The following is a 25,742-nucleotide window of genomic DNA, read 5'->3' on the forward strand; positions in this document are numbered from 1 at the left end:
GAGAAGCACAAAGCCGAACACAAGCCTGAAGATGATGAATGAGATTTCGTCGAAACGTCGCAAAGATACTTCCAATTTTACGTGGGAGAAAACCTGAATAACCAAAGTTCCACATACAAATACCCGTGAAAACCTCAGAAAATATATATATATTTTTTCCTGAGAATATATATATATTCTTAAGTTTTCATGGGTACTTACATGTATGGTATTCAGCTTTGTTCGGTTATTTTCCCACGTCATTATAGTTGTGCTTTTAAAGTTGTAGCAATGTTTCAGCAGAATCTCATCTGCCATCATCAGGCTTCTGTATAGTGTTCGTTCAGATGAAAAACCAAGGCGTATATGAAGTCCCCTGTGCATCATGCCCTGCCACATACATTGGACAGACCAATAGAAGAATAAGTACCCGCCTGGATGAATACAAAAATGCAGTAAAAAAGCTGGAACACACTTCCTCACTAGTCCAACACATGAAAGCAACAGGTCATAGCATCGACTTCAATGGCACCAAAACCTAGCCACTAAAGAAAAGCCCAGCCACAGAATTATCAGAGAAGCCATAGAGATTGAAAAAAGACCTGAAAGCATGAATAGAAGAGATGATTCCACCAGACTGTCAATTATTTGGAAGCCTGCACTCACAAACAAACAAATTTCCACACCACAAGCCAGGCAAACACCTGGGCACAAACAGATCCCCCCTGATACCTCCAGCTCAAACACACCCCAACCAGGCACCCAGATGAAACCTAGCTTCCTAATAAATGATAGCCGTCCATTTACTCAGAGCCAAGCTGCACTAAAAGCCTCCAATACAGGAGCACAATGTTGCCAGCCAATCAAGTCAAAAAAAGTCACAAAACAGACAGAAGATATTAGAAACACCAATCAAGCAGAACACAGCAAACTCCAAGACCAATAAACACAGACCAAGACTCCCAACCAATCAGGATGAAGAAAAAAACATTCTGGCGCAGCAGTAGGCCAGCCCCAAATTTAAAACTGAAACGGCTGTGAAAGTCTGACTCACAGACGAACACAATACAGAAGCCTGATGATGGCAGATGAGATTCTGCCAAAACGTTGCTACAACTTTAAAAGCACAATGGCGTGGGAAAATACCAAACATATATATAATCCCCACACACATCTCTGCACATACGCATGCGACCCCCCCATCGTGCATGCCACTCATCTGCACACCCCCACTCCCTGCGCATGCACGCCAGATACCAGATAATCAGCAGGCAGGTGGGCGGCACGCATGCACGCACGCACGCATGCACAGTAGATCTGTTCTGGGTGAGGGCTTGCGTGCTGGCAGTAATGGCTCTGCGTGCCACTTCCGGCATGCGTGCCCTAGGTTCACCATCACGGGGCTAGCATGTATGTGTGAGGGGAACCTTTACCTTTACCTTACCTTTAAGTCATGGTCTTACATTTTGCTTTAGGTGCATTTTGCTTTAGGACAGGGGGTTTCATAAATGATTTATGCTGAAAAATCAGTCTTGACAATGTCAGTGCCTCTTCTCTGCTAGTGAATTACCGCATCGATTTCTTGTGTCTTAGTTTCGTGTGTCAACTTTGAATGGAAATAGAATTATCACTTCCCCCCCCCCCCTCTCCTATGTCATCCAATCAATGGGGGAGGGGAGAGAAATCACTTTCAGCTTTCTGCATTTTTTTTCCTATTTAGGTATGATAAACAGAATTCATGTCACAAAGGGTTGTGAAATTTTCAAAACAGATTCCTTGGCTGCTACTGTGTAAATTGGCTTTATCGGCAATCCTCTTGTCTCCTTCAACCCTTTTAATGCAGGGATGTCAAACTCGATTTCATTGAGGGCCGCATCAGGGTTGTGTTTGACCTCGGAAGGGGGGGCGTAGCCAGGTTGGCCGTGGCCAGCTCAACATCACTCGTTGAACTCCGTTTTCGGCTGTCGCAGCAAAAACTGAACCTGGGTAGGTTGTGCACAGCCTCTCCAAGCTCCGTTTTTGCTGGCAGAGGGCTGCAGGAGGCCATCGCGGCAGAAAATGGAGCCCGGTAGGGCCACACACCACCCTCCCAAGCTCCAGTTTTGCTGGAGAGGTACCGTTGGCCTTGTTGTGGTTCGCTGGCAGCCTATGCAGACGGCAGGAGAATCGGACAGTGGGGAAGAACGGGGACCAGTCCAGGAGTCTGGAGAGGACTCAGACAAGGGTCCTGTGTCCGATGCAGAGATGGGGCCAGGACCATCTGGGAGTGGGGTGCTGACTCCGGAGCCTTCGGAGTCTGGCAGCAGCAAGGCAGAGGAACCAGGGGAGCCTGTTCCCGGTGCGCGTGTGCGCAGAGCTGCTAGAAGGCAAGAGCAGTGGAGACAAAAGAAATGACTTGGGAGTAAGGCTGGGAGGTGATTGCCCCTCCCATAAAGTATAGAAGACAGGCAAAGATGACGAAACCTTTGCAGGAAGCAAAGTCATTTGTTCTGTTCAGATTAATCCTTGAAGCTCTGTGTGGACTTTGTAGTTCGGTTGGTTTTTTATAATTTTTTTGCCACTCTAGTTGTTGGCAGCAATTCAAAGGAAAGAAAGGTGGGTGCTTATCTCAAAAGGACTGTTGGGACTCATTACTGGCTGGGAATGAACATAATTCTGAGCATTGAAATAAAACAGTTGTTTTAAATAAGCATGTGCTTAATTATGGTTTCAGGAAGTCTTGGTCAGAACAGGCCAGTCCTTTGCTGTTTCCAGGGGGCCCCCACAGGCCAGATGTAAGCAGGCCTTGAGTTTGACACCCCTGCTTTAATGTGTAGCTAGAGAACGGGTTACCTTTTGCCATCGAGATAGATCACTATACAGGTAGTCCTTGACTTAACAATAGTTTGTTTAGTGGCTGTTCAAAGTGAAAACGGCAGTGAAAAAAGTGACTTAACTACCGTTTTTCACACTTACGACTGTTGTAGCATTCCCTACCACGTGATCAAAATTCAGATGTTTGGTGACTGGTTGTTATTTATGATGGTTGCACTGCCCCACAAGTAATGTGACAAGCAAAGTCAGTGGAGGGAAACCAGATTCGCGTAACAGTCATGTTACTAACTGAACAACAGCAGTGAGTCGCTTAACAACGGAGGCAGGCAAGGTCGTAAGATGGGGCAAAATTAACAACTTCTTAAATTTCTTAGCAACAGAAATTTTTTGGCTCAGTTGTGGTCATATGTTGAGGACTTACCTGTACACAGACTTTAGGGGAGGAGTGTCCAAATTTGACAACTTTTAAAACTTGTGAACTTCAACAGCGTGGCTGGCTGAGGAATTCTGGGAGTTGAAGTCCACAAGTCTTGGAATTGCCAAGTTTGGAGACCTTTGATCTAGGGCAGTGGTGGCTGCACTAGATGAGCAGCTCCCCAATGCACACATGCGGGAGTGCCGGAAACCGGAAGCTTAGCTTCCTGGTGCGCACATGCATGCTGGCCACCTGGTCTTCCTGTTTCTAACATGCATGCATGCACGAAGACCTGGCTGCCACACGCATGCCCTCCGGGGAGCTGCTCTTCCGGTTTCCGATGCTCTCGTGCATGCAAAGACCAGCTGGCTGGCGTGCATGCGTGTGCTAGAACTGGAAGAGCAACGGGCAACGGCTGGCATTCCCAGAGGGTTGGCTCTGCATGCCACTTCCAGCCCGCATGGCATAAGTTTGACATCACAAACATAGGACAGTGTAAGTGGCTATATAAAAGATGATGAACCAAGTTCAATCCTGGTTATTATTGGATGGGGGACTAGCTGAGAAGTTCTCAGAGTTTTGCAGCATAAATTCAGCGCCATAAAAGTAAATACAGATGGCTGATGCTTCATTTAACGTCTTTATAAACATATTAAGTACATTTTACAATACCATTTGTAGATTTCTCCAACATGGAGCAAACTCAAACAGAAGCAGACACCTTACAGGTTCAGAGGGATCAGCAGACAAGCAAGCAAGTTAGTTTCTCTTTCACTTTAGAGCTGAGCACAGAACAGAGATAATAAACCAGGCCCAGATTCTCTCTTTAAGTTTCGGCCCTCAATTCAGCTCTCATTGACTGACCTTGTTGCTAATCTCCACTCCAGTTCATGAATATACTCTGACAAAGACAGCAATGGAAAAAGCACACAGAAGTAAGACCCTTGGAGTCAAACTCTAAAGGTGATTTGACTTTGAGAACAGCAGACCACAACACTTGAGAAATTAGAGTTGTGTTTAATTTCATATTACATCTTCAATCTGCTGGGAAGGACAATTTAGCAGCACAAACGGCAAAGACTTTGGGGATTAAAAGTAGCTTTAAAGACCACAAGGAATGTTTTTTATAGAGTCATTAAGCAACGCAGAGGGTTTTTTTCCCCCTGAAATGCTGAATCCCAAAAGCTTGTGCAGGATTTTCAATTAAAGAGAAATCTTATTAGTAATGTCCTTCAGAAATTTATTTCTCTAAAACTCTTTGCTCTTTGAGGAAAATACATAAGCATCTTGTTAAGTTACAAGCGTTTAAAACCTGTGGTAATTCTCTGTGGTCCAATAAATTTTTATCTTACACAGAATTGCATGCTGCATAAAGATAGTTATGTTCCTTGCAATGGGAACATCTCAGCGGGATTAGTAAAACTTTTTTTGCCCTTTAGAGAAAGCTCTGATTTTTATTTTTATTTTGCTTAGAGGGCGAAGGAAAATTGGCTGAGTGAATTCTTCAGTATGGCTAAAAATTGGGAGTTTATTGATTTTTTATCTTCATTCCGGATCCTTTGCCTTAGATGTTATGCAAAAGAAGTATCCCATATAACATGAGGAAACTTAATGTGCCTGCTTACTTTATTTGAAGAGGCAGGTAATGAAATTTTATGGTAACACTTTAGAAGGTATTGGAGCGATGGACTATATCAGTGGTGGCTAACCTTTTTGGGCTCCTGTGTTAAAAATTGTGAGGGTGCCAGCGCGCCCACACTCATGTGCCAGCACCCAGAATGCAATGCGTCCCCCATGCCCCCTGCGTGTGTGCAGCACACAATTTCCACCCTCCCCACGCCACCCCTTTACCTTCACTGCGCCTCACAACTGATTTTTCAGCTGGTTTGAGGCCTTTTTTGGCCTCCCAGAGGCTTGGACAGAGCCCCTCTGCAAGGCTTTTCAGGACGAATTATAGGCCCGTTTTGTCACTTCTAGTAGTACAGGAAGTGATGAAACGGGCCTATAATTTGTCCTGAGAAGTCTTGCAGAGGCTTTTTCCAAGCCTCTGGGAGGCCAAAAAAGGCTTCAAACCAGCCCCCCCTCAAAAAAAAAATCATCTGTGAGGCGTGTGCATTGGCTGCTGCTCGTGTGCCAGCACATTTGTGACATGCATGCCATAGGTTCGCCATCACGGGACTATATACTTCCATTATCTAGCTATCTTTAAACATGAAAAGAAGCTGGACAGATGAAATTTGTGTTTGCTAAATCTGGAGCCAATTATTAGTGACTTGTTTGATAGGACAATACAGGTAGTCCTTGATTTACAATCGTTTGTTTAGTGACCGTTCAGTGTTACAAAGGCACTGAAAAAAGTGACTTATGACCATTTTTCACACTTAAACTACCATTGAAGCATCCCTGTGAGCCATACAATCAAAATTCAGATGTTTGGCAACTGACTCATAGTTACAACGACCTTCTGACAAGCATAGTCAAGGGGGAAACCAGATTCACGTAACAACAAGGGTCTTAGTAACTTAAGATATGTGGAGTTCAACTCCCAGAATCCCTCGGCTAGTCATGCTGACTGCAGAATTCTGGGAGTTGAAGTTCACAGGTCTTAGCTTGGCAGTTTTACCACTTCAGGCAAATGGTTGTCCTGTCTCTTTTTTTGAAACCTTCAGTGATGACGCCTCCATAACCTCTGAAGGAAAAGCCATTCCACCGGTTAATCGTTCTACTGTCAGAATTTTTTTTCCTATTTCTAGATTGCTTCTCTCCTTGATTAGATTAGAATTAGAATTAGAATACAGTACAGTACAGTACAGTACAATACAATACAATACAATACAATACAATACAATAATACAATACAATACAATACAATACAATACAATACAATACAATACAATACAATACAATACAATACAATACAACACAATACAACACAATACCTTGGAATGTAGAAATCCTATTTGTCTCTCATGGGTAGCTATTTTAGATTACTATCGTCCTTGGCAAATTGTGAAGGTTGCCAATTTTTTTTTTAAATGAATTTCTTTACTGGCCATAAGGAGCCTTCAGAAAATAAAGACTGCATACCCTTCCATTCTTACCAAATAGGCTGATTGTTTAATCCACAATTGTGACATTCATTGTTGCAGCCTGATCAAAGGTGTTTGTGCAGAGAACAGCAACCAAGACAATTAGGGGACTGGAGACTAAATCATACAATGAACAGTTGCAAGAACTGGGCATGGCTAGTCTAGTGAAGAGAAGGACCAGGAGAGGCATGATAGCAGTGTTCCAATATTTTAGGGGCTGCCACAGAGAGGAGGAAGGGGGTCAAGCTATTTTCCAAAGCACCTGAAAGCCAGACAAGGAATAATGGATGGAAACTGAACAAGGAGAGATTCAACCTGGAAATAAGGAGAAATTTTCTGACAGAACAGTCAACCAATGGAACAGAAGTTGCTTTTGGGAGTTATGGGAGCTTCATCACTGGAGGTTTTTAAGAAGAGACTGGACTGCCATCTGTCAGAAATGGTGTAGGGGGTTGGACTAGATGACCTACAAGGTCCCTTCCAACTCTATTATTCTGTATATTCTCTGTGCATTTTTGGGTTTCCTTTTTTGCTTCACTATATAATCGGCTTCGGCTCGTTTGAGAAGATGGGCACCATCTTGAAACGATAAGAGTTTCCCTGGTGGTAAGTAAGATAGGCAAGTTGCAGAGTGTATACTAACATTGTAAGCCTGGCCAGGGGAAAAGCTTGTTTTTGGCTTGTTACGATCGTTGGATGCCAAATGTACATCGTTCCTTTTAATTCCCCCCAAGCAAAAGTTTTAACTGTTAAACTCTTTCTTTCTTTTCAGGTCCGTCATCCTGTCATCTGTGCCAACAACCACGTCTTCTGCTCCATTTGCATTGAAGTGTGGCTGAAGAACAACAGCCAGTGTCCTGCTTGTAGGATTCCCATCAACCCTGACAATCCTTGCAAAGAGGTCCTAGGTAAAGCAACTCTCTTTCCCCTTCAATACTGTACGTTGTCCTTTTATACCCCGATGCATGAAGTTCTCAACTTATGACCACAGTTGACTTCAGCCTTTTATGTTGCTCGGTGTTCTGACCTAGGCTTCCTTAGAAAGCATAAAACACCAATTTTAATCCCGGCAAAATCTCTTTTATTTCCATGGCTGTGAATTACGTTCATTCACAGCCTGCTAGGCTTCACAAACAGTCTTTCAGAGGAATGTTTATAAACACCCACCTTATCGCACTTGGAATGAGGCCAGAGAACTAATTTGCCAGATGTAGGGCAAGGCCACACTTGACAGAGTCAAACGGAACTATTCAAAGCTTGAACCGACCAGATGAATAATTGCTTCCTGAAAAAGCTGACATCCTGTTCGCTCTTCTTTTATGTTCTATGGGAGGGGCCAATCCTCTCGGAGGTGTGGCCTTACTCCTGAGTCGATCCTGCTTTCTCAATTGTTCTTGTCTTCTGCTAGCTCCCCAGCATCACTGGTGTCTGAACCTGAAGGCAGCTGCCGATTGCCAGCCTGCCCTGGCCCCATCTCTGCCTCTGATGCAGAGCCCTCCTCCGGGCCTTCCTCAGCCTCCAGAGCTGGCCCAGGTTCCTCCCCAACCTCCTCACTACTGTCTGACTCTGCTGCCAGCTCCGTCAGCTGCCAGCGGGCCACAACACTTGGTGAGAAATTTGTCAAGTGAGTTTTGCCCCATTGTACGATTTGTCTTGCCATGTTCGTTAAGCCAATCACTGCTGTTTGTTAAATTAGCAAGATGGTTGTTAAGTGAATCTGCTTCCCCCTGTGGACGTTGCTTGTCAGAAGGTCGCAAAAGGGGATCATGTGACCCTGGGACACTGAGACCATCATAAATGTGAAACAGTTGTCAAGCGTCCAAATGTAAATCACGTGACCACGGGGATGTGGCAATGGTCATAAGTGTGAAAACCGGTCCTAAGTCATTTTTTTCAATGCAGTTGTAACTTTGAACGGTCAGTAAGCAAACTGTTGTAAGTTGAGGACTACCTGTACTGAGAGATAAAGCTAATCCTTTGTCCCTTGATGGGGAGACGCCCTTTTGCTTGAGATCAGAAGGAAAAAAATTAGTCAGTCCCTCTTTAATTTATTGAGTTGCTAGATAATGTCATGCCCCTGTCGGAGTCTGAATCGGAGGAAGAAGAAGAACAGCTGACAGGGAGTGGGAGTGTGGCTTTGTTGACTGTGGAGGAAACTGGGGAAGGGCAAAGTCCAGCTGGGCAGAGCAGGGAAGAGATAGAACAAGGGAGAGGGAATTCCCAGGAAGACCCAGGCCCACCCCCTCTTCATCCTAGGGCACACAGGGAGGAACGGAGAAGAGAGCCACGTGGGTTGCGTGGCTTATGGGGGAGGAAAGGGCCCTGATTCCCTTCATTAGGCACACCTGGGAAGAGAGTTTAAAAGAGATGCAAACTGAGTGAGACGCTTGCTGGGAACAAACATGAGTTTATCTTGTGTTGATGATGGTTATCTGCGTTCCTGGAATCCTCCCAATCGGGTTGATTTACTGTCATTCCTTCATGTCTGGAATTACTTCTCCTGCACTGCCAGACTAATTTCCTCATCTTGCCTTGATTGGACTTATAGTTAAAGTTTACGTTGACCACATTTTGGATTTCAATCTCTGAAGCGAAAGGCTGTTTCTGGGAGTGTTTTTAACCAGGACATTGGAGGCAAAGTTGGCGTTAATAAAGGGACTCCTACTTATTATTTGACTGTATTGCCTTTGTGTCATGCCCTGGGTCATCACAGATAGTTAGTCTAACTGTCTTTCACTCCTCTCTCTCTCTCTTCCTCTTTGCTCAGGAAATTGTTGAGGAAAGAAAAAAGTGTTGAGTTTCAGATGATGAGTTGCAATCGTTTTTGAAAACTGAACTGAAAATCAGATTACGAATGGCGGCAAAGATACGTGTCCCCAGAATTATGTTGGAGAATCCAAACTGGGTCATTCACCGGGATCCAGAGGTTGAATGATACAGATTGGATCCTGTCAATCAGATTGCCCATTCTCACCTTAAGTAGCAATAGCAATAGCCCTTAGACTTATATACCGCTTCACAGTGCTTTACAGCCCTCTCTAAGCGGTTTACAGAGTCAACCTATTGCCCCCCAACAATCTGGGTCCTCATTTTACCCACCTCAGAAGGATGGAAGGCTGAGTCAACCTTGAGCCAGTAGGATTCAAACTGCCAAATTGTAGGCAGCCAGCAGGCAGCAGAAGTAGCCTGCAGTACTGCATTCTACCCACTGCGTCACCGTGGCTCTTGGTTGGATGGTTGGCTACTGAATCCAGATTGGTTTTTTCCAATGATAGAGGCATTAGGCAACAATGTGCATTTAGGTTCTGCATACTGCATAACACTGTTTCCAATCCAGAAATGGTCCAAAGATTTGAAATGCTTAAGCCACAGAGGTTGATTTGAAGGAAGATTGTTGGCTGTTTCTGATGGGGCTCCAGTTTATTGCAAGGCTGAACATTTATGAGCCCAGAATTAGAAATATAGCAGTTAGACTCATATACTGCTTCATGGTGCTTTTAAAGCCCTCCCTAAGCGATTTATAGAGTCAGCCTCTTGCTCCCAACAATCTGGGGCCCTCATTTTACCAACTTTGGAAGAATGGAAGGCTGAGTCAACCTTGAGCAGGTTGAGATTTGAACTGCTGGCAGTGGGCAGAATTAGCCTGCAATACTGTATTCTAACCAGTGGCTCTTATAACAAAATATTGAAAACCTGAGTATATCTGATGCTTTGATTCAACAGAGAAGGTACTGGCTCAAAGGATCTCTGATACACAAATGATTTTGGAATAAAAACACATGATAAGATAGTAGATCTTGCAGGCTTATAGTCTTATTAATATTATTTTTATATTATAAAATTAATAGCAATAGCACTTAGACACACACTCACACACACATATATTTATAGATAGATATAAATATAGATGTGGATGTAGATATACCGCTTCACAGTACTTTATAACCCTCCCTAAGTGGTTTACAGATAGCACTTAAACATACACACACACACACACACACACACACCACTTCACAGTGTTTTATAGCCCTCTTTAAGCAGTTTACAGAATCAGCAAATTGCTCCCAATAATCTGGGGTCCTCATTTTACCGATCTCGGAAGGATGGAAGGCTGAGTCAACCTTGAGCTGGTGAGAATTGAACTGCTGGCAGTCAGCAGTGAATTAGCCTGCAGTACTACTTTCTAACCACTGCGCCACCACGGCTCTTAGTGGAACCCACGCATGGAGCTTTGTCCAGCAACTGGTTAACTTTTAGTTTTCCAAGCACATATCCAATTAAATCTAGATGATGATGATGATCATAAAAATCTGTTCGTTGTTGGCTGACATGTTGCGACTTTCCTCTGTGAAGTAGTTGCTACTTTTTTTTTTTAATGCTCGCTGAAACAGGGAAAGAATTTTTGATGAGATGGCTTCACGGAGCTGTGTTCAAGACGAGCACAATGTAAGGCTGATCTGATTTTCCTGGAAGTCTGAAAAATATTGAAATGAGATCGTTTTTGGGTGTGTTTTTTTCCTGCAGGAGGAACAAGCGAAAGCAATCCTGTGTTTAGCCCTGCCATCCGAAAACAGCTTCGCAAAACCAGACTCGAGATACTGCACAAAGAATACGAGGTAAAACTATAGCAAAAAAGGGAAATTCAGAATTATTTTATTGAATTAGCATGACTAACGGGAGATGGCATGCATATCTCTATCTCTAAAAGGGCTTTTTTGCAGCAAAGATGTTTAAAAACAGATCCGCCAAATTTTGGAAATGTAATCAAGGACGGGGCACATATTACCACACGTGGTGGACATGTTCAAAAGCAAAAGAAAAATTTGGATAAAAATGCACACATCATTAGAAAAAGTGTTAAAACAGCATATAGATTATAAACCAGAATTATTTTTGTTAGGCATAATGCCAGAAAAATATGAGAAAGGAAATTTATATTTAATATTACATGTCTTGACAGCAGGAAGAATTGTATTTGCATAGCACTGGAAAAATGAGGAAACACCTACAGAAAGAATAGAATAGAATAAGAATTAGAAATAGAAATTAGAATAGGATTAGGATTAAGATTAGGAATAGATTTAGGAATAGGAATAGGAATTGAAATAGGAATTGAAATTGAAATAGGAATTGAATTGAATAGAATTCTTTATTGGCCAAGTGTGATTGGACACACAAGGAATTTGTCTTGGTGCAAATGCTCTCAGTGTTGTACATAAAAGAAAAGATAGCTTCGTCAAGAATCATAAGGTACAACACTTAATAATAATCATAGGGTACAATAAGCAATCAAGAAGAAGCAATAATCAAAAAAATATTAGACTGTGAAGAAATGGAAAGACTGACGTTGAAGATAGAAGAAAAAGAAGACACTATTTTTGAACTTGGGAATTTTTTTACAAATGGTTAGACCACAGAGGTAGAAACTAGGAACTGGAAAAATAATATTGTGTAAGCAAATTAACCCAGACAACACACTGTTCACAAAGTACTTATGTATGTAAAGAGCAAATGTATTTTTTTTTAAAAAAAGTGCTTTTTTGCATGGATGTGGATGCGTTTGAGGATCCACCCACAGCTTTGCGAGGGGTAGGTGCAGCTCTTCTGGTGTAATCAATCTTGAAGGGGGGTGCAAATCACACACAGATTCAAGCGTGTGCTTTGATGTGTGTATTTCTAGGAACAGGGGTGCCTCAACTTACAACCACAACTTGAGTCCCATTTTGTCGCTAAGCAAGACAATTGCTAAGTGAGTTTTGTCCCAGTTTATGACCTTTCTGGCCGCAGTTGCTAAGTGAATCACTGCAGCTGTTGAGTTAGTAACACAGTTGCTAAGGGAATCTGGCTTCCCCATTTGACGTTGTTTGCCAGAAAAGTCACATGACCTCATAAATACATGACAGTTGCCAAGTGTCTGAATTTGGATCACATGACCATGGGAAAGTGTCAAAGGTAGTAAATTGAGTCAACTTTTTCAGTGCTATTGTAGCTACAAATGATCACTAAACAAATGGTTGTAAGTTGAGGACCACCAGTGCATTCTGAGGTGATAGAATTAGAACAGAACAGAATAAAACAAAACAGAACAGAATAGAATAGAACAGAACAGAACAGAACAGATTAGAATAGAATAGAATAGAATAGAATAGAATAGAATAGAATAGAATAGAACAGAATAATAGAATAGAATAGAATTATTTATTGGCCAAGTGTTGTTGGACACACAAGGAATTTGTCTCAGTGCAAATACTCTCAGTATACATAAAAGAAAAGATATGTTCGTCAAGAATCATAAGGTACAACACTTAATGATAGTCATAGGGTACAATAGAGAGAAGATTACTAAGCATGTGTTGGAAGCTTATTGAAAAATGCTATTTCAGTGTGAAGTATCTTTTGAAAAAATAGCAATTATTGGTTGGAACAAAAGGGTCACCTCAATTACCAGTGGCCCATGTAGAGATTCCCTGAAGGTACTCTCTGCATATAATTAGTCTAGTTTAGAAAAATGCCAAAGAAACAATAACACCCTGAAACATTTGAACAAAATTGGTCTATAGGCTGAAATGCTACAAACATGTGTTTCCTTATTACCAAATCCAGCAATTTCATCTTTCTTCCATCCTGCCCTCACTTGTCCCCCAAAATGCTTCCATCAGGAGTGTTTCCACTGTTTCGTGCTTTCCTTCTAAATGTTTAACAAATTATTGCACGTGAAGTACTTGTGTACCTGAAATACTAGATCTCATCTTTTCCTTGGCACATCCAGCAAACATATATTAGATCTTCAACAATTAACTTTTATGTTGCCTCAGATCTAAGTGCTTTGAATCAGAGCAACTAAATCAGATCTGCCTTGCTCTGCTATCAGAAATAAGATTGTGACCCAGATGATCCTTTGGTACCATGTTTTTCTGAAAATAAGACAGGGTCTTATATTAATTTTTGTTTCCCCAAAAACGCATTAGGGCTTATTTTCCTGCTAGGTCTTACTTTCAGGGAAATACAGTATTAAATGTGGCTGATGATCTTAACTGGGGCTTATTTTGGGAATAGGGCTTATATTGCAAGCGTCCTGAAAAATCATGCCAGGGCTTATTTTCCGGTTGGGTCTTATTTTGGGGGAAATGGTATGACCCAGCAGAATTGTGTATCTCTTAATGGAATCCACACACACACATGTCCATTTGGTGAAACCCTGAAAATCTAGAATAATGTTTTATCGGATTCTGCACTCCGGTCACCCTTCAAAGCTCTCCCTGAGAATTAAAACATTGTGCTTTCAACTGGTATGGTTTTATCTGCGGACTCTACTTCACTCTGGACCTTTAATCCCTTAGGATGAGATAGAATCACTGCAGAAAGAGTTGGAAACGCTGAAAGGAGAAAACCTCAGCCTGGAGTCCCAGCTTAAATCTGTCCTGCACCCAGAGACCTTGCAGAGAACGCAAGAGAGTCCACAGCCTTCCGACAATGAGCACAAAGTGGACGCTGAGACTTTGGCAGCGTGGACCCAGAAGCTTCAGGCTGCGAATGATATGTATGAGAAAGTGAAGGAGGACATGGAAAAATTATTGGAGGTAATGTGTGTTAATGCAACTCGGCGGCCGTCTATGCCTTGACAGTTGACAGGGCAGGGGCCAAAGGCGATTGGGGCCTTAAGTTCTCTAAGTGTAATGCTTTATTGGTAGTCCCAAAGGTTCTTTTTTCAAGAGGCAACTGGACTTTCTTGTTTTTCTTTGAAGACGTTTTGGCTTCTCATCCAAGAAGCTTCTTCTGCTCTGATTGGTTGGAGGGGAAGGGAAGGATTTATACTCCTTGCAGACAGTTGGTCATTTGCAGGACATAGACAAACCTCCAAGTGGCCTCAACGATTCTCTATAAAGAATTGCAAATGACCAGAATATAAATCCTTCCATTCCCCACCATCCAGTCAGAGCTGAAGAAGCTTCTTGGATGAGAAGTGAAATGTCTTCAAAGAAAAAAAAAAGAAAGTCCAGTTGCCTCTTGAAAAAAAAGCACCTTTGGGACAACCATAACCTGGATGATTGGGAATCTTCGTAGACTTTTGCTTTATTAATAGCAGAATAACAGACTTGCGAGATTCTGCTGTTATAAAGGTAGCATTGGTAGTCATGCTTCTTGTCTGCATCATCTTGAAGAGCTATACTACAGTACAGAAAGCAAGCAAAATAAAGATTCAGGAATGGTCAGTTGACCTCATGTTCTTTGATCACAGTCAAATATCCTATTAAATGAAGAACATTTTTGCAGAGTGATGTACTTTTTTTATAGCTTTATTGTAAGGTCAAGCGGAAATGCTGCTAATGGCCCATAAATAGGACCAGGCACCTCATTGCTATACAGTTTTCCTCTATCCACAGAATTATGTGGCCTCCCTCAGGATCAGGCTAACTGATGCCCTCCAGCTAATTTGAGCTCCATCTCCTATCGGGTATTAGTTCTCAAAGACCCATGCTAGGAGATTGCATGACCATTTTACTCCATGATATCTCAAAGAGTGTGCATTTCCATGCCTCTTAACGTCTGGCAGCCTTCATTAATAATGGCAGAGAAGTTTCACAAGATATCAAGCTCCAGCAATAATTTAAAAATGTTGTGGCCCATTAGACATGAAAATTCTTGAGAACATTGGACGATGCTACATAGATTCCTCCTGTTGGCATCACAGGGGAATTTCATACATTGCAAAGATGAACTGCAGGTGAGAAATTTATCTGTTCCCCTGTATAATATTTAGTTTATTCAAAGAAAATTAAAATATATACCCAAATGTTAAAACATATATTTTTAAAAGAAAAATAAATAAAAAATACAACAAACAAGACATTCAAAAGAAAAAGTGTCTTTACAAAAAGATTAACTCATAGACACATAAGGTCCTCCTTGGTTGAATGCTGATTGATACAGTACAACAATGTTAGTTTCCTACCCCTTGGGGAGCAGGCCAAAAGAAGAATTTTAAATTACCAAATCTCTTTACAAATTGTTAGCCTGTCATTTATATACTATATTAACCATAGTATAATTAAGAGGAAAAACAACTGTATACAAGTAATAAAATATTATTTTTTGTCTGAAATGGTATCCGGCAGCGGTGGCAAACTTTTTTGGACTCCAGTGCCAGAAATTGTGTGCGCACCAACGCGCACACACTTGCGTGCCAACACCCAGAATGCAATGCGTGCCAGCCATGCCCCCTGTGCATGCACGCGCAATCTCCCCACCCCACCCCCTTATCTGCACTGTACCTCACAGCTGATTTTTTTACTGATTTGAGGTCTTTTTTGGCCTCCCAGTGGCTTGGGAAAAGCCTCTACAAGGCTTTTCAGGATGAATTATAGGCCCGTTTGTCACTTCCGGTATTACAGGAAGTGACAAATGGGCCTATTGTCCTGAAAAGCCTTGCAGAATCTTTTCTGGGGCCGAAAAAGGCCTCAAACCAACAAAAAAAAAAAATCAACTGTGAGGCGTGCGCATGTGCAGTGAGGTAAGTTTGCCTTCGGCTCGCATGCCAGCACAAATGGCTCTCCGTGCCACTTGTGGCATGCGTGCCATAGGTTCGCCATCACTGGTATAGGGTCTCCTGATTGAGGAGTGGGTTGAATTAGAAGACCTCCAAGATCCCTTCCCACTCTGTTGTTTTGTTATATTCTGTATACATTTCACAAATGCCTGAAGGTTTATTTCCTCAATAACAGCCTAACGGAAAACATTGACTGTCAGAATCACTTGCCTATTTTGTCCATGGATCCTTTTTTTGCCAGTCCAGGAGCTGCTAATTGCATTAGGCTGCTTTCCTTTTTCAATATCGATGGCCAGATTTCATTTCAAGGATTCCAATAATCTATCGTGTGGCTAACAGAAGGCTGACAACCTTCTGTTTTGCAAATGTCATCTCACTGGCTCAGAGACACAGGCCCTCCCAGCCTTTCTAGGGCTAGCCAATAACTGAAACAGGGCCTAGTGATTTAAAAGGGACATTTTAGGGTTTAAAAGAACTTGCCCTAATCATTTTGTTGGAGGAAGGAAAGGGAGGGGGAGGGAAGCGAGACAGGAAAGGAAGGGAGGGAAGCGAGGGAGGGAGGAAAGGGAGAGGGGGGAGGAGGAAGGAAGGAAATTAAGGGTAACAGCATGCCACCATGAACTAAACCAATCGTGCCAAAACCCAAGAACATCAAAATTTGACAATTGGTAAAATTATCAAGAAGGAAGGCATAAACTTCCATGTTCAAGAGCACTTTCTGATTGTAATAATATTTCATGACAAGACTGATGAAAACCAGCTAGACAGAATCAAATTCATTTAGGTTAGCAAAAAGATCTTTATGTCTCTGTGTGTGAAGCATTAGTTCCCTTCCTTTTTCAACAATGAGAAAACTTGTTTGTCATTGAAAAAGCTACAAGACAACACTTGGTAACTAAAAGATAACTAATTTAGATCGTCTCTCTGCTTAAATGAGTTGGGAAAATAATGTTGATCTAAATAGCTGTGCCGGGATTGAGTACATGCAGTCCTTGAATTATCACCATTCATTCAGTGGCCATTTGAAATTACAATGGCAAAAATGTTTGGATATATTGTAGAATTAGACAAAGGGCAAAAATTTAGGGAAAGAGTTGACAATGGCAACTGCTTATAAGGAAAACTTATATAAAATGTTTTACAGATGGCACTTGCCACCGGCGAGATTAGCAAAGATGTTTAAAAACATGTCCACCAGATGTTGGAAATGTCATCAGATTCCAGGCATGTACTATCATATGTGGTGGACATTTGCAAAAGCAAAGAATTACTGGACAAAAATACATACATGGTTCAAAATGTTGAAGCAGCATATAGACTATAAGCCAGAAATATTTTGGTTAGGTATCATATCAGGCAAGTATAATATAATAAAGGGAACATATATTTAATACTACATGTTTTGACAGCAGCAAGAATCGTATTTGCACAGTACTGGAATAATGAGAATATACCTATAGAAGAAATTGTAATTAAAACAATTGTAGATCATGCAGAAATGGACAGATTGACGTTAAAGATAAAAGAAAGGGAAGATAAAAGAAAGGGAAGATACAGAGTATTTCCGAACATGGGATTTGTTTTACAAATGTTTGGATGACAGAGGTACACATTAGGAGTTAGAAAAGTATTATACTAGCTCAATACCCATGCTTCACTATGAAACTTTGTGGTTGGGATTAGTTTTTGGGGAGGAAAATAATTCTGCCCCTGCCTACCATCATCCATCAGTATTCAACTGGCTAGCATCCTGTCAGTGTTTGAGCGGGCTGTTTGGAAACTGAAAGAGTATTTGGTGTATGAGCAAGAAGGAGACAGCAAGGAGCCTGGGTGTGGCTTAGCTCAACTGTTCTGTACTAAAGCTGCTTCATGCTGTGAAACTAAAACTGAAATTGAAACTCCTCTCCTCTGCTTGTGTTTAACATTTGGAAGATATTTCTTTTCAGGTGGGGAGGGGAAGTAGAACTCCTTAGCATCAGAGTGTGTTAATAATAATACATGAAATACTAATGCTCTGATGGTCGTTTTGAAAAATCCTTTGTTAGCGAGCACCTAGAAGCCAAGAGGAACATATGTACCAAATTTCAAGTTTGTAGGCTTTACGGTTGTGGAGATTTTGTGATGATGTATGAATGGTATTTCACTCTTATATATTTAGAAGAAGAAGAAAAAGAAGAATAGCAAATTGACCCAGACAATGGTTCACCAAGCCACTTGTGTATGTAAATTGAAAATGTATAAATAAACTGATTAAAAAAAAAGAAATTACAATGGCACTGGAAAAAGTGACTTAGAACTACTCCTCACACTCACAATATCTCCATGAACATGTGATTAAAATTTGGGTGCTTGGCAACCAGCTTGTACAGATAGTCCTGCATTTCCAAAATACCTTTACAACAAACGATATAAAATCCATGCAATGCTCATCCCTGGGGTACTTGTCAATCAAAATGGAGCTGGGCGGGAACTTGGAAGTCTTCTAGTCCAATCCCCTGCTCAAGCAGGAGACCCTATACCAGTGGTGGCTAACCTTTTTGGGCTCCTGTGCCAAAAATTGTGTGCGCATTAGCGCACGCGCACTCGCGTGCCAGCACCCAGAATGCATTACGTGCTCCCCCATGCTCCCTGTGCATGTGCATGCAATCCGCCACCACCCCCTTACCTGCACTGCGCCTCACAGCTGATTTATTTTCCGGCCTCCCAGAGGCTAATATGAATAGAATAATACGCCCATTTCCTCACTTCCGGCATTACAGGAAGTGACAAAATGGGCCTATTTTTCCTGAAAAGCCTTACAGAGGCTTTTCCCAAGCCTCTGGGAGGTCAAAAAAAAACCCTGAAACCAGCAGAAAAATCAGCTGAGAGGCACCCACATGTACAGTGGGGTAAGTTTGCCTGCGGCTTGCATGCCGGCACAAATGGCTCTGCGTGCCACTTGTGGCAGGCGTGCCCTAAGTTCGCCATCATGGCCCTATACCATTTCAGACAGGTGGCTGTCCTATCTTAAAAACCTCCAGTGATGAAGCACCCACAACTTCTGGAGGCAAGCTGTTCCACTGGTTACGTGTCCTCACATTTAAGAAATTTCTCCTCAATTCCAGGTTGCTTCTCTCCTTGACGAGTTCCCATCCCTTGTTCCTTGTCTTGCTTTCTGGAGCTTTGGAAAAACAGATTGACACCCCCCCTCCCTTTTTTTTTTTTTTTTTTACGACTGTGCTTCAAATACCAGAATACTGCTCTCCATGTCACCCCTGGTCCTTTCTTTTCTCTAGACTAGCCATACCCAGTTCCTGCAACCGTTCTTCATATGTTTTATTTGGCTCAATAGAGGGAAAGCCCAATGGAAAGCAGCTTTCAGGATGTTCTAAATTTCTTGTTACAATATGTGTGCGCCATTGCCAAGTTGGACTTATTTGGACTTTATTGTATTTTTTTTTTTTAAGTTTTATTCACTGAGTCACAGGACTTGGCTTGCCGAAAGGCATCCTTCCAGACGTGTAAAATGGCAAACAAATGATTGTCATGAATTTTGTTCTCTGTGTGTGGGGAGAGGGAGGGGTGTGTGTGTTGTAGGTATGTGTGTTTGTGTGTGTATGTATGTATGTATATAATATGTATGTATATGTATTTATCTTATTTTTATTTATTTGATTTGTCAATCGCTTACAACAGGGGTGTCCAACCTTGGCAACTTTAAGACTTGTGGACTTCAACTCCCAGAATTCCTCAGCCAGCTTTGCTGGCTGAGGAATTCTGGGAGTTGAAGTCCACAAGTCTTAAAGTTGCCAAGGTTGGACACCCCTGGCTTACAAGATAATAGGTATAAGTATAAACATGAGTAAGAATACAGGAAATAGGTACGAATAAATGGGGACAATAGGACAGGGACGGGAGGCACGATGGTGCACTTCTGCACGCCCCTTACAGACCTCTTAGGAATGGGGTGAGGTCAATAGTGGATAGTTTGAGGTTAAAGGAGTGGGGGTTAGAGGATGTAACAACAGAGTTAGGTAGTGCATTCCTATGTATGTGTGTATATATATGTGTGTGTGTGTATAATGTATGTATATATGTGTGTGTATGTGTATGTGTGTATATATATATATATGTATGTGTGTATATGTGTGTATATGTGTGTATCTGTATGGCATTCAGCTTTGTTCGGGTATTTTCCCACGTCATTGTAGTTGTGCTTTTAAAGTTGTAGCAACGTTTCGGCAGAATCTCATCTGCCATCATCAGGCTTCTGTGTATCTGTATGTATATATGTGTGTGTGTGTGTGTGTGTGTGTGTGTGTATAATGTATGTGTGTGTGTATATATACATATACACAGATGAATATATACAAATATACATACACATATATATACATATACATACATACATATATTATATATACACACATATACATATGTATATATCTTTAAAAAGAAAGTCTATGCCACTGAGTAATCTTTGTCCGCTTGGAAGAACATAGGATAGAAGTTGTTCAACATTCATTTTGCTGATACCTGCACACTGTGATGTCAATCCATTTAAAGAATTTAGTCGCGGAGTGGAGACAGGAAACATTGAATTGCCATTAGTGTATCTCCTTTAATGACCGTCAGGTTGAACTAACACAGCTCTGCTTATTTCCCTGGATAGCAGCCTCGCGGCGTATTTTGGAATTATGAATTAAAAATGTCTGGTCTCTTGTCAGTTTCCGCCTTCCTCTTTCCCAGGGTAATTTTTAAGTGTTGTCTCTGTTGAAGGGGGATCTCTAGGACTAGAGAATAGGTCTCGGCCATCGCTTGTTGTTACATTTCATCCTCTCCTTCTTAAAATCAGCCCTGGTTTGAATAGACGTGAGGTTTGTTGACGTTAATAATTTTACTTCCACGTAGGTGAATAAGAAACTGAGGCTTGAAAATGGTAGCCTTGCGAGGGAGAACTTGCAGCTGAAGGCTGAGGTTGGAAGCAGGTCGCCCCAGAGGTATGTAAATATTTAAAACCTTTTCCATGCATTTTTCATGGGGCTGGGCTTAACTCTTGGTGGGCCAAAGGGGAAGGTGCACTGAGGTGAGGGAGCCAACATGGATTCTAGGCAGTTTCTCCTTTTTTGCATTTTGTAGGCTGCTTACAGGATTGGCCCAAATTGGTTTCAAATGCATATTTTTTTTAAAAAAAAAATATGGAACATGACTAACTTCTCCTTCCCAACACCTCTGTGCACTTCTGTACTTTTAATACAGAAGAGGCTCATTTTAAATAAGCATATTGCACCTTGCTTTTGTTGAAAAACTATTGCCCAATCTGTTTGTATGTATGTGTATATCTGTGTGTGTGTATGTGTGTATGTATGTGTGTGTGTGTGTGTATGTGTGTAATATATAAAATCACAGACTCACTCTATCTCTCTCTGTTTCTCTCTCTCACACACACACACAGTCAAATTGGACTGTGGACTCATGGACTCTGCCAAATTCTGCAACTTTAGAAAGACAGAACTTTTTTTTTTTTTAGAGTTAAATGAGATCTTTAGGAATGACAAATTAATAATAAACTCCACGGCTGGATGTTTTGGTTGTTTGTCCTTTCATAGTAGATATGCCGCTTGCAATTTAACTCATCCACCAACTCTGATCATAAGCATATAGAAAACAAACCGAGGGAAATAGATAAGATCAAGAAAGGGAACGGCATAACTCAACACACATAAATTAAGTCAACAATTCAGGATCAGAGTGGGGCAAGTCTTGCTTGAGAGAGAATAGCAATAGCACTTAGACTTATATACCACTTCACAGTGCTTTTATAGCCCTCTCTAAGCGGTTTACACAGAGTCAGCCTGTTGCCCCCAACAATCTGGGTCCTCATTTTACCCACCTTGGAAGGAAGGAAGGCTGAGTCAACCTTGAGCCTGGTGAGATTCGAACTGCCAAATTGCAGGCAGCTAGCAGTCAGCAGAAGTAGCCTTGCAGCACTGCACTCTAACCGCTGCTCCACCGTGGTTCTGGTTCTAGAACATTAGTACTAGAACATCTTCCTAGTTCTTCCCCCAATTGGGCTTTTTAGAGAAGATTAGCCTTGACCTCAGTTCATAACATGGGATCGGACCGTGGAGAACACCATTTGTGCACTCAGTAAAGGATACTTAATCAGAACGCAGCTAGGGCACCAGTGTCAAATTCGATCTCATTGAGGGACACATCAGGGTTGTGTTTGACCTTGGAGGTCTAGGTGGGCGTGGCCAGAGCGGGCATGGCCAGCTCAACATCACTCATGTCGGGGGCACCTGTGGTGGCCCGGGCAGGGCTGGGAGGGATCCATTGTCAGCAGCGGAGGAAGGCGAGACCAGGGAGAGCACCAAACCCTTGTCCTCCAGTGGAGCCTTGCCGTCCCTCTCAGGCCATCTCCGGAGGACCTCCAGACAGTGGCGTAGGCTGTCCAGAGCCCGAGGCAGTGGAGGGTAAGTGCCCAGCCCTGCCCTCGAGCTCCCAGGTATCGGGACCCCACAGCACTGCCCAGCCCTGATTCCCCAAGGGGGTGCCTGGCTGCGCTTACCACCTCGAGGCTGCTGCTATTGTTCTTGCTCTCCTTGGAAAGGTTGCTCATGATGTGTGCGGGAGGGCAAAGTGTGTGTGATGACCTGGGGTGTGGCACAAAAGCAACAAAGTCACAAAAGTAGGTAAAGTCCCTTTAATTCCTCCAACTTGGCCTCCAATGTCCAGTTATTGTTGGCTGGAGAAAAAAAACTCTCCCAAGAACAGTTTTTAAAGGGAAGAAATTCAGTCCAAACCCAAAGTAAATATAGATTATAAATAAAAACCACAAAGCTGCAGCAATTAATGAGACAGGGCAGGATAAGGAATTGCAGACTTCAAAAGACAACAAAACACACACAGTTGAGAGGATGCCAGAATCCAGATAAGACTTAACAAGCAAAGATAAATTCACGCTTTGCTTCCAGCAAGGTGCTGTGAGCAAACACCCTTTTTAAATCCTGTTTTCCCAGCTGCAAGCTAATGAAGGGAATCAGGGCCCTTTTCTCCCCCGTAACCCACGTAACTCACGTTGCTCCTGTCTCCGTTCCTCCCTGTGTGCCCTAGGATGAAGAGGGGGTGGACCTGGGTCTTCCTCTGAATGCCCAGCCGGACTGGGCCCTTCCCCAGTTTCTTCCACAGCCACCGAAGCCACACTCCCACTCCCTGTCAGCTGCTCGACCTCCCCCTCAGAATCAGATTCTGACAGGAGCATGACAGTGTGTGGATCAGAGGGAGGTTGGTCCTTCGCTGCTTCATACACACACACAAACACATATATATACAGGTAGTCTTCAGCTTATGACCTCAGTTGAGCCCAAAATTTCTATTGCTAAGTGAGACATTCAGTGTGAGCTTTTCCCCCCATTTTACGACCTTTCCTTGCCACAGTTGTTAAGGGAATCATTGCAGTTGTTAAGTGAATCTGCCTTCCCCGTTGATTTTGCATGCCTGAAGGCCCCAAAAGGTGATCACATGACTCTGGGGCGCTGCAACCATCATAAATATGAGTCAGCTGCCAAGAACCTGAATTTCAATCACATGACTGTGGGGATACTGCAGCGGCTGTAAATGTGAAAAATAGTCATAAGTCACTTTTTTTCAGTGAGGTAACTTTGAACGGACACTAAATGAACTATTGTAACTCAAGGACTCCAAGTCTCTCTCTCTGTGTGTGTAGGTAGGTAGGTAGATGGAGGGAGGGAGGGTGGGAGGTAGAGATAGATAGAAATAGGTGATAGATGATAGGGAGAGAGAGAGAGAGAGAAAGAGAGGGTAGACAGATAAGGTAGACAGATAGACAGATAGATAAATAAGGTAGACAGACAGGATAGCCTGATAGATAGGGGAGAGAGAGAGGTAGGCAGACAGACAGATGATAGCTAGATAGGATAGTTGGTAGGTAGGTAGAGATGGATGGATAGATAGATAGATAGATAGATAGATAGATAGATAGATAGATAGATAGATAGATAAGGCAGGCAGGCAGATGAAAGCAGAAGGTATACAAGGACTTCTCATTTAACAATTTCATCCCTGTAGTGACTGAACAAGAGCTATTCATCAGGGCAACATATAATTGCTCCAAATGAATCCTCCTTTTTAAAAAGAAAGAAAGAAAGAAAAACCCAAGCCCTTCTAAAGGATGGCGACAATTACTGAATTTCATATTGGCATTTTTATATTTGACAAGGTGACATTGCGGATGAAATGTATATTGTAAAATGCGGCTGGGCTGTAAGAATGATTGAATGTAAATATTTCAAGATGTGGACCGCTGTTCAAATGTTATCATAAATCTCTGCCATTGTTTTAGGGGATAATTCTTCATGCATATTTGAGTTGAAAGGATAGGGCCAATCCCTAGAAGAGTAATCTGCTTGGTTATTGCCTTTGTACTGCTAATGGTTTCATTTTCTTCTCCAGACATTTTTTTTTTAAAGAAAAGTATTCTCTCTGCTCCATTTTATGATACGAAGTTGAGATGATAGATAGATAGATAGATAGATAGATAGATAGATAGATAGATAGATAGATAGATAGATAGATGGATGGATGATGGAGAGAGAAAGAGATAGGCAGATAGCTGAATAGGCTCACATGGTTAGGACGCTGGCCTGTCAATCAAACTAGCCCACATTTGAGACCCAAGTGATGGGGTGAGCTCCCGTCATTTGCTCCAGTTCCTGCTAACCCAGCAGTTCGAAAGCGGGCAACCAAAAGTAGATAGATGGGTACCACTTCAGCTGAGATGATAGATGATTAGGTAGGTAGGTAAGTAGGTGGGTGGATGGAGACAGAGAAGGGAGAGAGAGAGAGAGAGAAGCGGGGAGAGATGGAGAGTGAGATAGCCAGATATCTGAACAGTACAGTGGCTCACATGTTTAGGACGCTGGCTTGTCAGTCAAACAAGTCTGCATTCGAGACCCAAGTGATGGAGTGAGCTCCCATCAGTTGCTCCAGCTGCTGCCAGTCTAAGAGTTCGAAAACAGGCAACCAAAAGTAAATATATGGGTACCACTTCAGCTGAGATTACTGATAGATGATAGACAGACAGACAATTGATAATTGGTCCCAGGGGTTGGTTGTAGCTAGTTCATCCATGATCCTATGCCTCGTATCAACTGCTCTGCTCTTTTTTTAAAAAAAAAACAAACTTTATTAATTATACAACTAAAATGTCAAACAAACACATACACAACACACAAAAAGAAAAAAGAAAAAAACGATTAAAAAACTAGCAATTCTATTATCGACAGTCTATGGTTCCTTGTTTGTTATCAATATTGGTGACATATTTACAAATACATCTTATTGCGAGTATATAATTACTACCTCTTTTACATTTTACGGTGTTTACTAATATATTTTCTGTTTTTGTTCTGTCCAATCATATCAGCATTCACAGCTTTTATAATATTCCGAAGTTTCTTTTTCCTTAAGTGCTAAGGTTAATTTATCCATCTCTGCACAGGCTGTTATTTTCTGAATGACCATATCCTCTGTTGGAATATCTGCTTGTTTCCAACACTGTGCAAAGGTTATTCTGGCTGCAGTAAGAATGTGCAGTATTATATATTTGACTTTTTTAGAAATTTGTCTATTAAATATCCCCAGTAAGAAGAATCAGATAGTGCTTGCTGAACTATACCAGTGACAAATGTGCAGCTGTACTGATTCATTCAAGAAAAGAAATTTAGCTGAGGCTTTTTGGAAATACCTCAATGTTTTATGACTGGAAGAGACGGGAGAGTTGTTCGTGTTTGTGCTGTGCAAGAACTGGTGCTAGAATGGATGACGTCCTATGATTTAATGACAGTCCACCATGTAAAATTCTGTGTCTTAACTCTTTGGAGTTAAGTTCTATGTT

At 42.0% G+C, this 25,742-nt stretch overlaps 1 protein-coding gene across 2 annotated transcripts in view; it reads left to right on the forward strand.

Moving 5' to 3' along the window:
* The window catches only part of OBI1 (ORC ubiquitin ligase 1), a 43,327-nt gene that overhangs the window by 11,086 nt on the left and 6,499 nt on the right, over positions 1–25,742 (forward strand). The window contains exons 2-5 of one of the 2 annotated variants that reach the window (XM_026681319.2): positions 7,070–7,205; positions 10,822–10,913; positions 13,638–13,877; positions 20,735–20,823. In XM_026681319.2, coding sequence (XP_026537104.2) covers positions 7,070–7,205; positions 10,822–10,913; positions 13,638–13,877; positions 20,735–20,823 — 557 coding nt within the window. Of the gene's footprint in view, positions 1–7,069; positions 7,206–7,608; positions 7,922–10,821; positions 10,914–13,637; positions 13,878–20,734; positions 20,824–25,742 lie in introns of those variants that run through there. The other variant, XM_087967397.1, reaches the window with a different exon arrangement.

Source organism: Notechis scutatus, chromosome 5 (genome assembly GCF_049901735.1).
Source record: "Notechis scutatus isolate UNSWTSFEM ecotype Mainland chromosome 5, rNotScu1.2, whole genome shotgun sequence".
In the NCBI taxonomy this organism is placed as follows: domain Eukaryota; kingdom Metazoa; phylum Chordata; class Lepidosauria; order Squamata; family Elapidae; genus Notechis; species Notechis scutatus.